The following is a 15,899-nucleotide window of genomic DNA, read 5'->3' on the forward strand; positions in this document are numbered from 1 at the left end:
ATCGAGGGCTAGTGGGTCATCCAAAATCCATCCACATCAACATAATATTATGCAATGCATCAAGTTCGTGAGTGCTAATGCAAAACAACCTAGTATACATCATGACATTCGTGATGCATGAACATGCTAAAATTTCATTTACTTTAAAACATAGTTCAGTTCTACTCACCTCAGGCTGACGCTTTACTGACTCTGTAGCAGCTAGCTCACTGCTAATCACCCCGGTTCCTCAGGTCCGATCCTACACAGATGGGCTCAAATGAGGGACCAAACATACTCTAACATAACTCTAAACATCTCCCCAAAAACCCCCTAAAACATCACATGGCATCACATTAAGCATAATTCTAACATAAACCCTAACATTCTAGATCTACTCTAAAACATGCATCATATACCCTTAAAACCCCTCAAAACTTACTTAAAACATAAGAGAGGGTGGAGATCTACTCTTACCTCCTAAAGATCGAGAGGAGAGGCGATCCAAACTTGGAGATTAGGAGGAAAAGAGCTCCGGAGGTCTCCAAGCTTTAAAACCTTGATCTTAGCTTAAAATCTTCAAAACATGGTAAAAACTCATAAAAACTCTGGGAGATTTGAAGGAAAACATAAAATCAACCATGGAGGGTCAAGAACTCACCTTTGCCCGAAAATGGAGAGAGAAAAACTCGCCCATTTTCGGACATGGGGCCTTTTATAGGTGGCTGGCCAGACCACCTTCGGAGGCTAAAGGTGCTTCCACAACTCCACCATGTTCGGTGGCCGAACTTGAGGTTCGGCGGCAACAAAAGGGAGCCATCTTCGGCGGCCGAACCTGGTATTTCCCTTCAAAACTTTCTTTTCTTTCAAAACTCAATTTTCTTTCTTAATCAAACCATAAATACATGTAAAAACATTTTAGAAAACCTTTATTTTACCCTTCTAGAAGGCTTCTGACATCCGAGGAATTCTGGATTCCAACGGAGATTCCGTTGGAAGGTAGGAATTTCGATGCTAGGGTCTAGCCGGGTATTACATTCTTCCCCCCTTTAAGAACATTCGTCCCCGAATGTTCAACAAACAAGCATAGCATTAAGAGAAACACATAAAACCTATAACACTCACTTTAGAAGAGATAAAGATATCGCTGGAGTATGAACTCTCGAGTCTCCCAGACACACTCTTCCATTTTGTAGTGATTCCAAAGGACTTTCACCATCGGGATTTCCTTGTTCCTCAGCTTTCTGATCTGAGTGTCTATGATCCGTACTGGCTGCTCAACATAGGTGAGATCTCCTAGGATCTCTACATCTGACTCATTAAAACCTTGCCCGGATCTGACACAAACTTCCATAACATGGAAACATGAAAAACCGAATGGACTTCTCCATGGAAGCAGGTAAGTCTAACTTGTACGATACATTTCCAACCTTTTTGCAAGACCTCGAAGGGTCCGATGTATCGTGGAGCTAGCTTACCTTTCTTCCCAAAATGAACCACCCCTTTCATAGGAGACACCTTGAGCAACACCATATCTCCCTCCTGAAACACTACAAGCTTTCTATAGACATCTGCTTAACACTCCTACCGGCTCACAGCCATTTTGATTCTTTTTTTGACCACCGGCCTTCTCCATGCTGTAAATATGGGATAAACTGCCAAGCGATTTTCGGCTGAGGGCATTTGTCATAACATTTGCCTCACCCGGATGATACTGAAACTTGTAACCATAGTCACTAAGCAATTCTACCCATTTTCTCTGCCTCAGGTTCAACTCTTTTCGACTCAAGATGCACTGCAAGCTTTTATGATCTGTAAAGATCTCTCATTTTACCCTATAAGGTAATGCTTACACCTCTTGAGTGTAAAGGTCACAACTGCCATTTCTAGATTATGTTTAGGGTAATTCAACTCATGTTTCTTCAGTTGCCTAGAAGCATAAGCAATTACCTTCTCATACTACGTCAACACACAATCTAATCTCACTCGGAACGCATCACAGAACACTGTGAAGTCTTCATTACTGGTGGACAGAGCTAACACCGGTGTTGACGTCAACCTTCTCTTTGGCTTTTCAGAGCTTTCTTCACATTATTCTGACCAAACCAACCTCTGATTCCTTCTTGGTCAACCCGGTCATAGGAGTAGTAACTCTGGGGAAGTTCTGAATGAACCTCCTGTAGTAACCTGCCAAACCCAAAAGCTCCTAATCCACATTACTGTAGTGGGTCTGGGCTAGTTAGCTACAGCTTCAACTTTCTTGGGGTCTACCTCAAAACCCTTTTCTGACATATCATGACCCAAGAAAGATATGCTCCTTAACCGGAACTCACATTTGGAGAACTGGGCATCCAAGCCATGTTCTCTCAGGGTCTGCAACACTGTCCTCAGATAATGGGCATGCTCCTCTTTGTTCTGGAATACACCAAGATATCGTCAATGAAGACAATAATAAAGTGCTCCAGAAACTGACTAAAAACTCTGCTCATGAGGTCCCTGAATGCTACAGGGGCATTGGCTAGCCCGAACGGCATCACTAAGAACTCATAGTGCCCATATCTGGTTCTGAATGTCATCTTCGGCACATCTTCTTCCTCGATTCTTAGCTGGTGATACCCGAATTTCAGATCTACCTTGGAGAAACAACCGGCTCCTGCTAGCTGGTCTAAATAGATCGTCGATCCTAGGTAACAGATACATGCTCTTGGTAGTGACTTTGTTCAACTGCCTATAGTCGATACAAAGCCTTAAGGATCCATCATTTATTCTCATAAACAACTCTAGAGCACCCCAAGGTGAGGTACTCGGTCAGATGAAACCCTTGTCTACCAACTCTTGCAACTGCTCTTCAACTTCTTTAACTCTGCAGGTGCCATCCTGTAGGGAGGGGTAGAGATGGGTGTGGTTCCCATCATCACTTCAATTTCAAACTCTATCTCCCTAGCAGGTGATAAACCTGGCCGCTTGTCTGGAAAAATATCTAAAAACTCTCTGACTGCGGGCATTGAAGCTGGTTCCTTGACCTGACCGCTATGCTCTCTAACATGAGCAAGAAACCCCTAACAGCCTCTCATGAACAACCTACGAGCCTGTAGGGCTGATATCAAACCTCTAGGTATTCCCACACTGTCCCCTCTAAAGACTACCTTTGATCCATTCTGATCTCTGAACCTGACTACCTTGTCTCTACTATCCAAGGTAGCACCATGAGTAGAAAGCCAATCCATCCCTAGAATGACGTCAAAAATCAGTCAAATCTAGAACCACTAGGTCGGCTGGAAGGCATCTACCCTCAACATACTCTAAACTATATCAGCAGACTGACTCTGCCACCGACGGATCACACTTGGGTCCACTGACCCAAAGGGGACACTCTAACCCAGAAGCTATCAAACCCAACCTCTCTACGGCTCTCGGAGCATCAAAAGAAAGAGAAAAGCATCAAGGTTCATTAAAGCATACATATCAGAACATACAAGAGTGAGATTACCTGTCATCACCATGTCCAATGTGTCAGCCTCCTGCTGGGTCATGAAGAAAATCCGAGCTGGAGCTGATTGACCTTCTCCGCGGGAACCTGCTGAAGAAGGGGCTGTCCCCCTTCCTCTGCCTCTGCCACTGCTCTGTGTCATGGCTAGAGCTACTGGCTGAGCCACACTACCTGAAACTGTCTGCTGGGACTGTGCCAACAAGGTCGCAGTGGGACACTCACGTGCCATGTGTCCCTCCTGCCCACACCTGAAGCAGGCTGTTGTCCCAAACTGACATACTCCATTGTGTGGCTTCCCACACCTCATGCATTCTGAACCATCTGAACCTGAGCTCGAGCCACCACCTATTCCCAAGCCGGACTTCAAACGGTTCCAGAACTTATTCTTCTTTAGCTTTTTAGTGGTGCTGCCCCACTTTTTACTGCCTGAAGCTGCTGCACTCAGGGAAGAGGGATCTAACTTTTCCCTGCCTGGGGTCTTGAAACCCAAAGACTATGCCACTGATTGCTTAACTGACCCCTCAATGATGGCACTAGCCTCCATCTTCCATGCTGCATCCACAATAGTGTGGAAGCTTTCCCTCTCTGCTGCTAGGATCAGGGAGAAATACCTAGGGTGGAGCCTCATGGTATACCTCCTAGCTTTCTTCTGATCTGTGTCATATGCCTGACCCACATACTGCAGCAACTCCAGAAACTTGTCGGTGTACTCGTCTACACTCATATCCTCTGTCTGCCTTAGTTGCTCAAACTCAACAACCTTCAGCTCTCTGGAACTGTCTGGAAACGCCCATCCAGCAAACTCATTTGCAAACTCCTCCCAGGATAGACTGTCCAACCTTGGGTCCACATAATTTTTAAACCATTCTCGTGCTTTTTTGCATTTCAATGTGAACCCCGCCATCTGAATGGCTCTACTATCATCTACCCCCAACTCATCTGTTATCATCTTTACCGTTTTGAGGTACTCAAACGGATCATCACCTGTCTTGAACTTGGGAGCATCTAGCTTCAGGTAATCGGTCATCTTTACCTTGCTCCCCACAGATGAGCTAGGTTTAGGTGTTTGGACATCCGGGACTATAGGTTCTACTGGTGGAGGAGGAGGTGCAGCATTCCCTGGGTTAGGGTTTGTTGTGCATGGATAAAAGGGTGAGGGTGGAAACATAGAATACTGTGGATATGGCGGGTAAAAGGGAGAATAGGGCATAAAGGTGGGATATGGGTTGTAGCTAGAGAAATCCGATGTACCTCCCATCGGATACCCTGGCCCCAGTGGGTAGGGTGGATACTATGGTGGAACAAAACCCGAGGTCTGAGTTCCTCCTTAGAACTCTCCCATATCCTCTTCTAACATACTCATGCCCAGACTACTGTCTCTTCTCTAATTATCCTCCTCTGATCCCCTCACATCCGCTGACATAACACCCTGAACTGTTCCCCTCCTACTCACATCAAAAGACCTTCTAGGGTCCCTTGATGTTCCTTCTCTACTAGACCTACTAGACATTGCCCTTGGCAATGCAGGAGGACGGGCATCCATGCCCTCATTCTTTGGTGGGACTCCAGTCAATCATGCAGATCGACGAGTGCCTTACATTCTGTTTTCTGAAACACAACATATACACATAAACATCAACATCATATGGTTCATGTGGAACACATGAACCCGCATCACATACATCACATATCATTAATTCACATGCATATAATCATAGCATTTCACATCATTATCAAGACAAGACTCTACATCCTATCCTAGTGGACATGATTTTTTTCCTATTGTGCTTGCCCTTCTATGACATCTATGAGCCCAACACACTCTAGGTCCGACCATATGAACCTAGGGCTCTGATACCACTCTATAATGACCCGAAAACCGGACCGCTACCGGCGCTAGGATCCAGATCGACTTAAGGTCGCGGGGACCCGTAGCAAGCCTAACATACATCCTGCCATACCTGATAAATCCCATACATGATCATACATATTCATAAAACTTTAAACTTTTCACATATACCAAGTTTGACCTGTGCATGCACCATAACTGTAAACGTAAAACCCCTTACTGGAGCCCTCATCAAATGCTCCAATTGGATCAACATCTCATATGTCAAGCCTGGTTCAACATGTCTCATCATTAAACATTTACATTAAGATCATGTACAATAGGGATTTACAATAAACACTAGGGCCAAGCACAATATTAATCCTCATTACATTACTTTACATTACATCATTTTACATTTCATTACATTACATGTCCACTAACACTCTATTACATGACATAACCATGGCCATTACCCTTGCTGACTCCCTGTGTTATCTCTGGTCCTGCAAACCTGGGGGTTAGGGGAAGGGGGTGAGCTACTAAAGCCCAGTGAGCAGAACATTAAAACAGTTAATTAAACACATGCTTTCATGAAATGCATCACATCACAAATAATTCACAACAAGGATAGATTTGTCGCCACTAACCCTCTACTTATCCAATTGTGCCAGGGGCGTAGAATGGGCCTCACTGGACTTTCTCTTAACATGACGTAACATAACATATCCAATGTGCCAGGGGCGTAGAATGGGCCTCACTGGTCTTTCTCTCACATCATGCCAGGGGCATAGAATGGGCCTCACTGGACTTCCATACCATATCATAACATATCATATCGAGGGCTAGTGGGTCATCCAAAATCCATCCACATCAACATAATATTATGCAATGCATCAAGTTCGTGAGTGCAAATGCAAAACAATCTAGTACATATCATGGCATTCGTGATGCATGAACATGCTAAAATTTCATTTACTTTAAAACATAGTTCAGTTCTACTCACCTCAGGCTGACGCTTTACTGACTCTGTAGCAGCTAGCTCACTGCTAATCACCCCGGTTCCTCAGGTCCGATCCTACACAGATGGGCTCAAATGAGGGACCAAACATACTCTAACATAACTCTAAACATCTCTCCAAAAATCCCCTAAAACATCACATGGCATCACATTAAGCATAAAACTAACATAAACCCTAACATTCTAGATCTACTCTAAAACATACATCATATACCCTTAAAACCCCTCAAAACTTACTTAAAACATAAGAAAGGGTGGGGATCTACTCTTACCTCCTGAAGATCGAGAGGAGAGGCGATCCAAACTTAGAGATTAGGAGGAAAAGAGCTCTGGGGGTCTCTAAGCTTCAAAACCTTGATTTTAGCTTAAAATCTTCAAAACATGGTAAAAACTCATAAAAACTCTAGGAGATTTGAAGGAAAACATAAAATCAACCATGGAGGGTCAAGAACTCACCTTTACCCGAAAATGGAGAGAGAAAAACTCGCCCATTTTCGGACATGGGTCTTTTATAGGTGGTTGGCCAGACCCCCTTCGGAGGCCAAAAGTGCTTCCATAACTCCACCATGTTCGGCGGTCGAACTTGAGGTTCGGCAGCAATAAAAGGGAGCCACCTTCGGCGGCCGAACATGAGATTCGATGGTCGAACCTGGCATTTCACTTCAAAACTTTTTTTCTTTGAAAACTCAATTTTCTTTCTTAATCAAACCATAAAAACATGTAAAAACATTTTATAAAACTTTTATTTTACCCTTCTAGAAGGCTTCTGACATCCGAGGAATTTCGAATTCCAACGGAGATTCCGCCGGAAGGTAGGAATTCTGATGCCGGGGTCTAGCCGAGTATTACACTTGAGAAGATGATAGAGACTTTGGCAAAATCTGTGCAAACTCTCCAACAACAGGAGGGATAGATGGCCACATCTATGAGCAAGTCTGAATCCCAAGGTAAGTTACCTTCCCAAACTGAAATTAATCCTAGACAGAATGTGTGTGCTATCACATTAAGAAGTGGGAAAGAGCTCCAAGATGCCAAATCAGATGAAGAAAAGCCAAGGGCGCAATAACAAAGTGTTTCAGAAGACCAACCGGCGCACCACCTCTCCAAGCCGAATGAGCAAGCCAAACCGATTCAACAGTCAAATGCAAATCAACAGGTAAGTTTCAAAATTCCACCTCCTTTTTCAAAAAGATTTGAAAGGACACAAAAAGAAAAAGAAGAAAAGGAGATCCTTAAGACCTTCAAGAAATTGGAAATCAACATACCTCTGTTAGATGCTATGAAACAGATTTTTAGGTACGCAAAATTTCTAAAAGAACTATGTACCAACAGAAGAAAGCTTGCTGAGAGAGAAAAAGTAAGTGTAGGTGAGGTTGTTACTGCTGTGATTAAAAGAGAACTCCCAACCAAATGCAAAGATAAAGGAATGTTTGCTATTTCTTGCAAAATTGGCAATGTTAGGATAAAGAAAACTATGTGTGATCTAGGTGCATCCATTAATATTATGCCTCTTGCCATTTATAATTCTTTGAATGCAGGTGCACTAAAAGACACAAGAGTAGTAATTCAGTTGGCTGACAGATCTGTGATGTATCCAAAAGGAGTTCTAAAAGATGTTCTAGTACAAGTAGATGGACTTGTTTTTCCAGCAGACTTTTATGTGATTGATACAAAGGAAGACAATAGCAACACTACTTTAGACATCCTACTTGGACATCCTTTCTTAAGCACAGCCAGGACTAAAATATATGTGCATGATGGCACATTGACCATGGAGTTTGAAGGGGAAGTGATTAAATTTAATGTTTATGATGCGATGAAATATCCCTATGACATGTCCCCTATTTATGGTTTAGATATCATTGATTGTTTGAGCCAGGAAGTTTTTGATATGAATCAAGATGATATACTAAACAATGACCTTTGCAGGGAAGAGAGCCAGAAAGAGCTGAACCAAAAACCAAAAACAAGAAAGGAATCAATCACATCTCTTCAGATCAGTTCGCAGAAGGACCTTGCGCAAACAGAGGACATTCCAATCACACCTCTGTAGCTCCAATCGTAGATCACTCCCTCTAGTCTTGCGATCCATCCCTTTCAGACAAGTCTTGCGCAGAAGGAAGGAGTTGAAACCAGTTCAGCCAGACAACCAATGCAAACAGCCTATGCGCACAAGGAACAAATGGAATTCCAATCGCCCAAAGCAAAGGAGCATGAGAAACACTTTCTGCCCAAGCCACCAGATAAGGCAGAATCTTGTATGTCTAAATAGAAGTTCTCAATGTGGTAACCTCCTGAATGTGTAGAAAGCAACTTCCCATTTGATAGGCCCAAGCACACAAAAGTCAAAATCAAGAAGAATACAAAACATGATGTTTGGGAGAAACCATAACTGAAACCATACTATGAAGGATTCGCAGTGCAAGTGGTGGAAGAAATTCCACTACATCATCCCTCTCAGTCTGACTAGGTGATCGCACCATGCACACCACTCCAGGGGAGTACTCAGTTTCCTTTGATCTCTCATATTTCCTATACATTGAGGACAATGCATGATTTAGGTGTGGGGGTGCATATCTCTGAACTTTTATTTTCAGTATTTTTATTTTCAGTTATTTTTGTTTTCAGTTTTAGTTTGAATAGCCACAATTTGAATTTTTTTTCATTTTTGTTACTTTTGCTTTCAATAACACACACTTTAGCCATAGGTTTTTTTTTTCTCTTTTGTGTGTTTTGATTTGTTTCATTCAAACTCATAGACTATATTGGATGAGCTTTCTTTCCATGACCCCATTGATGTGATGAATATTTAAATTTGTGTTGAATCAATTACAGTAAGTTGTATTCATGTTTGAGAATTGCCTTTTGAATTGAATCTTTGAGCTTGCCATGGTGAAAAATATATATTGCTCATTAGAGAGAATGAATTGAAAGATGTGTGAATGAACTTAACATGACTTGTTTTAGCAATTGGTGTTGATTTGCCCAAATCCATTGAGATAGGAAATTCGGCAATGGCTTAGACTTCATGAGCACAAATTAAACTGTTCTAATGGTTGAAAGACTATGAACAGAGCTAGTAGTCACTTGGACAGGTGACCAACTGAAAATATATACTTTCACATCAAAAAGGTTGGTGACTTTTTCAAGCAAGATTTAAGTGCAAAGGCTGAATATAGTACTTCAAGGTAAGGGCAAATCACTCTGAAAGCTAGAAAGAGTCTTAATTGAACAATAATATATGCATATGTAATCTATCTCTTGAGCAAAATAAATACTAGCCATGGTAAGTAAAAGGAGACAAGGAAAGAAGGTGAATAACTTTGATGCATACATTCTTCACTGCAATGATTCAAAGTAAGTATTTAGAGTAAGAGCTTAAGTGGAAATAAGGATCAAGTAGTAAAGAAAGCTTGTTTGACTATGTCTATTTGCTTGAGGACAAGCAAAAGGCTAGGTGTGGGGGTATTTGATAGAGCATAATTTAGACCATATTATCATGATATTATTGATGTTTATTTACACTTTTTATGCCTAATTTTGTGATTTTGATCTTATTCTGCAGAAAATGGTGTAAAGAGACAATTTGGTGAAAATGCCCCTAAAACTGCCTAAAATGGAGTAAAGGAGAGCAAGCATGCCAAGTGCAACTGAAAGGAGCCAAATAAGGAAAGTAATTTGAAATTCAAATTTCAAATCCTTAAGAGAATTCAAAATTCAAAATCAAGATTCAGCTCATTAAGGAGAGTGCTAAAAAAGGAAAGTGCAGTCAACAGAGTAGTTGGAAATTCAAGATATCCAATAAATCTTTTTCTTATTGAAGAAGCCAAATCTTTAGAAGATGCACATTCAAATTCAGCTTGTCAAAGAAGGCAAAGAAGTCACACATGCCACCTCAAGTCTTGCACATTCAAAATTCAAAATTCAAAAGAATGCTCCACCTCATTAATGTACAAGATATGGGCGGCATGGGCAGCATATGGACAGCCAAGATCTCAACTTAGGCAGGAAGGAAGGCTAGGGCAGCATCTTAAATCCTATTTAAAGACAAGGTAAGGAGCCGGCCATTTCTCCTCACCCACGCATTCTCCAAGCTTGGTCGGCGCTCCATCACTCCACCTCTCCATCTTCGGTTCTTCTTGTCTTCTTCTTCTTTTCTTTTATTTTCTGTTTTGGTTCAGCCATGAGTGGCTTAAACCTTTTATTCTAGTTGAAGATTAGGTGATACTTTGGTTGTTTTATGGATTGTGAGATCTGAATATAAGTTGTTTATCTTTTGGTTATTCAATATTTGTGCAATTTCATGCTTGATTCCATTGTTGCTTTGTTATTATGATCAATGTGGCCACTTGATTCTTGATTGCAAGGTAATATATTGTTAGTTTGAATAATTTTGAGTCCGTAATTGCTTGGATTGTTCAAATACAAGAACACTTGGTGTAAAAACTAAGGAAGTTGCATAATCTAGCAATATCACCATGCGTTTTGGTAGCTAGGATTAGATCTCTCTATTTCTTAATGCAGTTGACAGTTATTTTGATGCCTAAGGCCTAAGGACGTTTCTTGGCAACTTGTTGATTAGTGATTGATTAGAGGACGTTCCCTAATTAATTTATGATTAAGGAGAGACATGGTGATGAGAAGCGTCTTTCATCTCCATAACTAATTTATTGAATCGAACCTAAGAACCTAAGTATCAATGATCAATCTCAACAACTAAATTTGATCCAATTCTTCAACTAGATCTTTCTCATTATTGAAATCTCTTTTTTTTATTATTCTCTTTCTTTTATTGCTTTCAGGTATAGATCAATTCAATCAATTACAAAACCCCATTTTTACTTCACTTGCACTTTATTTTTATTTTGCTTTCAGTTAATTCTCTTGGTATTGACAAAGAAGATAGGTGAGTTTTCAGTTTCCTGTGGATTCGATCCTTTCACCATTATCTGCAGTTGTAATATTATTGATAACCAGAAAGTTTATTTTTGACCGGTTTCGACAACTGCGAGTCAATAAGATCTTTAACCCATCCTTTTTCCACACCTACAATTCATTGTTATCAACTTACCTTCCAGTCCACCTACATTACTACTAGAAGCATAAGATATTTTAACTCCAAATGAGACCTAGGAAAGAAGATTATATCCAAACCTTTTCCTACACATCACTCCATATGAGAGCATCTATTTTGGAGGTAGTAGTCGGTTGCCACAGTGGGTTGGGAGAAAAAATTTAGGAATTTCACTTTAAGAATTATAAATATTATAAAAGGGTAATTTTGGGAGAAATTTTCTCCATACTATTCTGATATTAAATATCAAGGCATTAGCTAGAAAACAAGGACAAAATGTTACTAACAGATTTCGTAAAATTTCATGTACATTTTTAATTTATATTTAAAAAATTATTATTTAATTCTTATAATATAAAAAAATTTATTGATTATACTTTTAATTTTAAAAAATATATTAAAATATTTTTAATATTTTAAAAAGTTTAATAGTTAATCTTTTAATTATTTTTGTAATTAAATATTTCATTATCTAATCCTTATAATTTTAAAAAAATTTATTAATTAATTATTTAAATTTTAAAAAATTTATTAATTAATCCTTTTAATATAAAAGTATTTTAATTTTTTTATTATATTTAATAATTAAAATTAACAAAACCATCAATTAATAAATTTTTAAAAATATTAAAAATATTTTAATATACTTTTTAAAATAAAAAAATTAATTAATAAATTTTTTATATTATAAATGTTAAAAAATAAACACTAAAAGCTGAGTAGTAATTTTTGAATTATATTTCAAACCCGTGATCCAATTAGTAAGTTTTTAATAGGAGATGTATTAGCTACTAAATAATAATCTTTCATTTTTTATTTTGTTGAAACTCAAACGCAAGGAGCCTCTTCATTTCTCTAGAGCCTTCCCCCCTTCCCCCCCTTTCTGTAGGGTTCTTACTTTGAAGATTGCTTCTTACTCTCGCTTTTGCTCTTACCTTCCCTCGCTTGATTTAAATTTCACATTTCTTTTGTCCTAGTTACGGTTTTTCATCTTCCACTCTGCAAATCGATGGCGGCACCGGCTATCTCCCAGCCCAGATCCTCCAAGACCGAGTCCTACGTCGATAATAAACGCAAGGAGGATATACGCCACGCCAACATTGTGGCGGCCCGAGCTGTGGCAGACGCCGTGAGGACTAGTCTTGGCCCCAAAGGAATGGACAAGATGATTTCGACGGCAAGCGGCGAGGTTATTATCACCAATGACGGCGCTACCATTCTCAACAAAATGGAGGTTCTTCAGCCCGCTGCAAAGATGCTTGTCGAGCTCTCCAAATCACAGGACGCCGCCGCTGGTGATGGTACAACAACCGTTGTCGTTATTGCTGGGGCGCTATTGAAACAGTGTCTCTCACTCCTATTTAGCGGAATCCACCCCACGGTAATCTCCGATTCTCTTCATAAAGCTTCTACTAAAGCTGTTGATGTGTTAACTGCCATGGCTGTTCCCGTTGAATTGTCGGACCGTGAATCCCTAATTAAATCTGCAAGTACTTCGTTAAATAGTAAAGTAGTGAGTCAGTATTCGACGCTTCTTGCTCCATTGGCAGTTGAAGCGGTTCTCTCTGTAGTTGACCCTGCCAAGCCGGATATGGTGGACTTGAGGGATATTAAGATAGTGAAGAAGCTAGGAGGAACCGTGGATGATACTGAGATGGTTAAAGGGCTGGTGTTTGACAAGAAAGTTAGTCATGCCGCAGGTGGGCCAACAAGGGTGGAAAATGCCAAGATTGCTGTGATTCAGTTTCAGATTTCCCCTCCAAAGACTGATATAGAGCAGAGCATTGTGGTTTCTGATTACACACAAATGGATAGGATTTTGAAGGAAGAGAGAAATTATATTTTAGGTATGATTAAGAAGATTAAGGCAACTGGATGCAATGTTTTATTGATTCAAAAGAGCATCTTGAGAGATGCAGTCACAGATTTGTCCCTGCATTATCTGGCAAAAGCCAAGATTTTGGTGGTTAAGGATGTGGAGAGAGATGAAATTGAGTTCATAACTAAGACTTTAAATTGCTTGCCTATTGCAAATATTGAGCATTTCAAGGAGGAGAAACTGGGGCAGGCAGATCTTGTTGAGGAGGTTTCACTTGGCGATAGCAAGATTGTTAAGATTAGTGGAATTAGGAATATGGGAAGGACTACAACCGTGCTTGTGCGTGGATCAAATCAGTTGGTTATTGATGAGGCAGAACGAAGCTTGCATGATGCCTTATGTGTGGTTAGGTGTCTGGTGAATAAGCGATTTTTAATTGCTGGAGGTGGGGCTCCAGAGATAGAATTATCGAGGCAGCTTGGGGCATGGGCAAAGGTGCTACATGGGATGGAAGGATACTGTGTAAGGTCGTTTGCCGAGGCACTTGAGGTGATACCATATACTTTGGCTGAGAATGCAGGTCTGAATCCAATTGCTATTGTAACTGAGCTGAGGAATAGGCATGCTCAAGGGGAGATCAATGCTGGAATCAATGTCAGAAAAGGACAGATAACAAATATCTTGGAGGAGAATGTGGTGCAACCGTTGCTTGTGAGCACAAGTGCAATAACACTAGCAACTGAATGTGTACGGATGATTTTGAAGATTGATGACATTGTTACTGTTAGGTAGTTTCAAACCAGAGATGATATTTGTTTGTCTAGCAATGCTCTGTTTGTTTTGTGCTTCTTAGTTTATCGTATGCTTGAATTTAGCGTTATGGTTCCTTTGTTGCTGAAAATGTTTGTTTGTGTATCTGGATTTTTATGCCATTTTCATCTGGAGGTTTTTTAGGTTTTACTTTATATATTTGCTTAAAGTTGTTGATTAGCTGTTATGTGGCTCATGGAAATTACTTTACATGTGACGGCTATTGTTTTTCTGCAAGATGAAATTGAACTCTTCTATCGCTTTGTTTTCGATCAGATATTTGTTTTGAATAGTTCTGTCTGAGGGATCATGTCTACAGAGATTTATGCTGCAATGAGCATGATTTTTTTTTTTTTTTTGTATATTTACTTGTTTAGGTATTTTGTCCTTATTGGGGCATGTGAATTTAAGGCTGATGCATTTAGCAATACGAGGTTTGGACCTAGAGGCCTAGGTCTTATAATGCATTTATGGTGGTAGATGTTCCCCCATTGAATAATGATTCTCATCTATTTGCTGATAGTATTATGTCACGTATTTTAGGAAGAAATATAGAAATAAGAGGGATTTAAATGTATAGCAGGGAACATTACGGCTATTATAAGCTGTTATAGCTAGTAGTGAGGTTGTTGTAGCTACGAGTGTACAGCTATCAAGTTAGTTACGGAGAAATAATATAAATCTCAGCACAACATAGATGTAAGAGCATTCCATTTTTTCATCAATACACATACAGCTTACCCTGCTTCCCTCTAATGCAATCTTGGATGAGTTGCGATCATTATGATTAAGAATGTATTGGAGAAAGGGAAAGAAGCTAGTAGTTCCAGTGAGAGTGGAAACAGAGCATCACAAACAGTTTCTGGAAATGACAGAGTATTGCTGTCAGCCTAGAATCAGTCCAATCAAGCTAAAGAGAAAGGCATTTTAGGCTCTCAACCATTAATTTCTCTTTAATGATATGACACAAATGCTTCCTAAGATAGAGTTGGCCACATTTGAGGGAAAAGAGCCAAGGGCTTGGCTGAGGAAGTGTGTTAAGTATTTTGAGATCTATAGAGTCCCTGCTGAGCGAAGGGTACAATTAGCAAGCATATTCTTGATGGATAAGGCTGCATGGTTCCATAATTGGAACAGGGGAAGGGAGCCTAATTGGGATGAATTTGAAAGGGGAGTTTGCATTAGATTTGGAGATGAAGGCTTAGAAGATATAGTGGAAGGGTTTATGAAACTGAGGCAAGAAAACTCTGTTGAAGAATACCAAGACGAGTTTGAGGATATGATAATTAGATTGGAGAGGTTAATGCCAGAATTAAGTGAATCCTATTTTCTTTATGGGTTCATTGGAGGTCTCAAAGATGAAATTAGGCTTATGGCAAAAATGATGAAGTCTGTATCTCGGTGGATATAGCTAAATTGCAAGAGCACTTGTTAGAACAAAGTAAATTGAAGGGAAATCTCACCAATTCTTTCAAAGCTTACAAATGTCCTAACACTAGCCAAACAGCTCAATCTAATTCCACCCACTTACTCCAAATCAGACCAGCCTTATCAATACTTCTCTAAACCCAATAATACAGACCAGAAATCCACTCTGTCCAAATTTAAAGGACCTCCAGTCACCAATAGCAATTTACCGACCCCTAATAATATCAGTTCAGCATCTACAAATATAATTGCAGCCTCTAAAACTCTCTAAGCACCCACCAAAACCCTGCTTTAGATGTGGGGACATATTTTTTATATGAGTTCCGGTTTGATGTGAGGACATTGGAACTAGAGGGATTTGACATGATATTAGGAGAGGATTAGTTAAAATATCACAACTCTGTGTTGTTTGACTTTGAGGCCTCAACAATCACTATTATTAGGCAACAA

General features: G+C 39.9%; 1 protein-coding gene across 1 annotated transcript; it reads left to right on the top strand.

Moving 5' to 3' along the window:
- Nucleotides 1-12,211: 12,211 nt before the first annotated feature.
- LOC110613734 (T-complex protein 1 subunit delta) lies at nucleotides 12,212-14,176 on the top strand. The gene has a single exon (XM_021755005.2). It carries the CDS (start codon nucleotides 12,402-12,404, stop codon nucleotides 14,001-14,003), a length of 1,602 nt encoding a protein of 533 aa, XP_021610697.1. The 5' UTR covers nucleotides 12,212-12,401; the 3' UTR covers nucleotides 14,004-14,176.
- Nucleotides 14,177-15,899: the final 1,723 nt, after the last annotated feature.

The sequence above is a fragment of the Manihot esculenta genome, chromosome 4 (genome assembly GCF_001659605.2).
Source record: "Manihot esculenta cultivar AM560-2 chromosome 4, M.esculenta_v8, whole genome shotgun sequence".
In the NCBI taxonomy this organism is placed as follows: domain Eukaryota; kingdom Viridiplantae; phylum Streptophyta; class Magnoliopsida; order Malpighiales; family Euphorbiaceae; genus Manihot; species Manihot esculenta.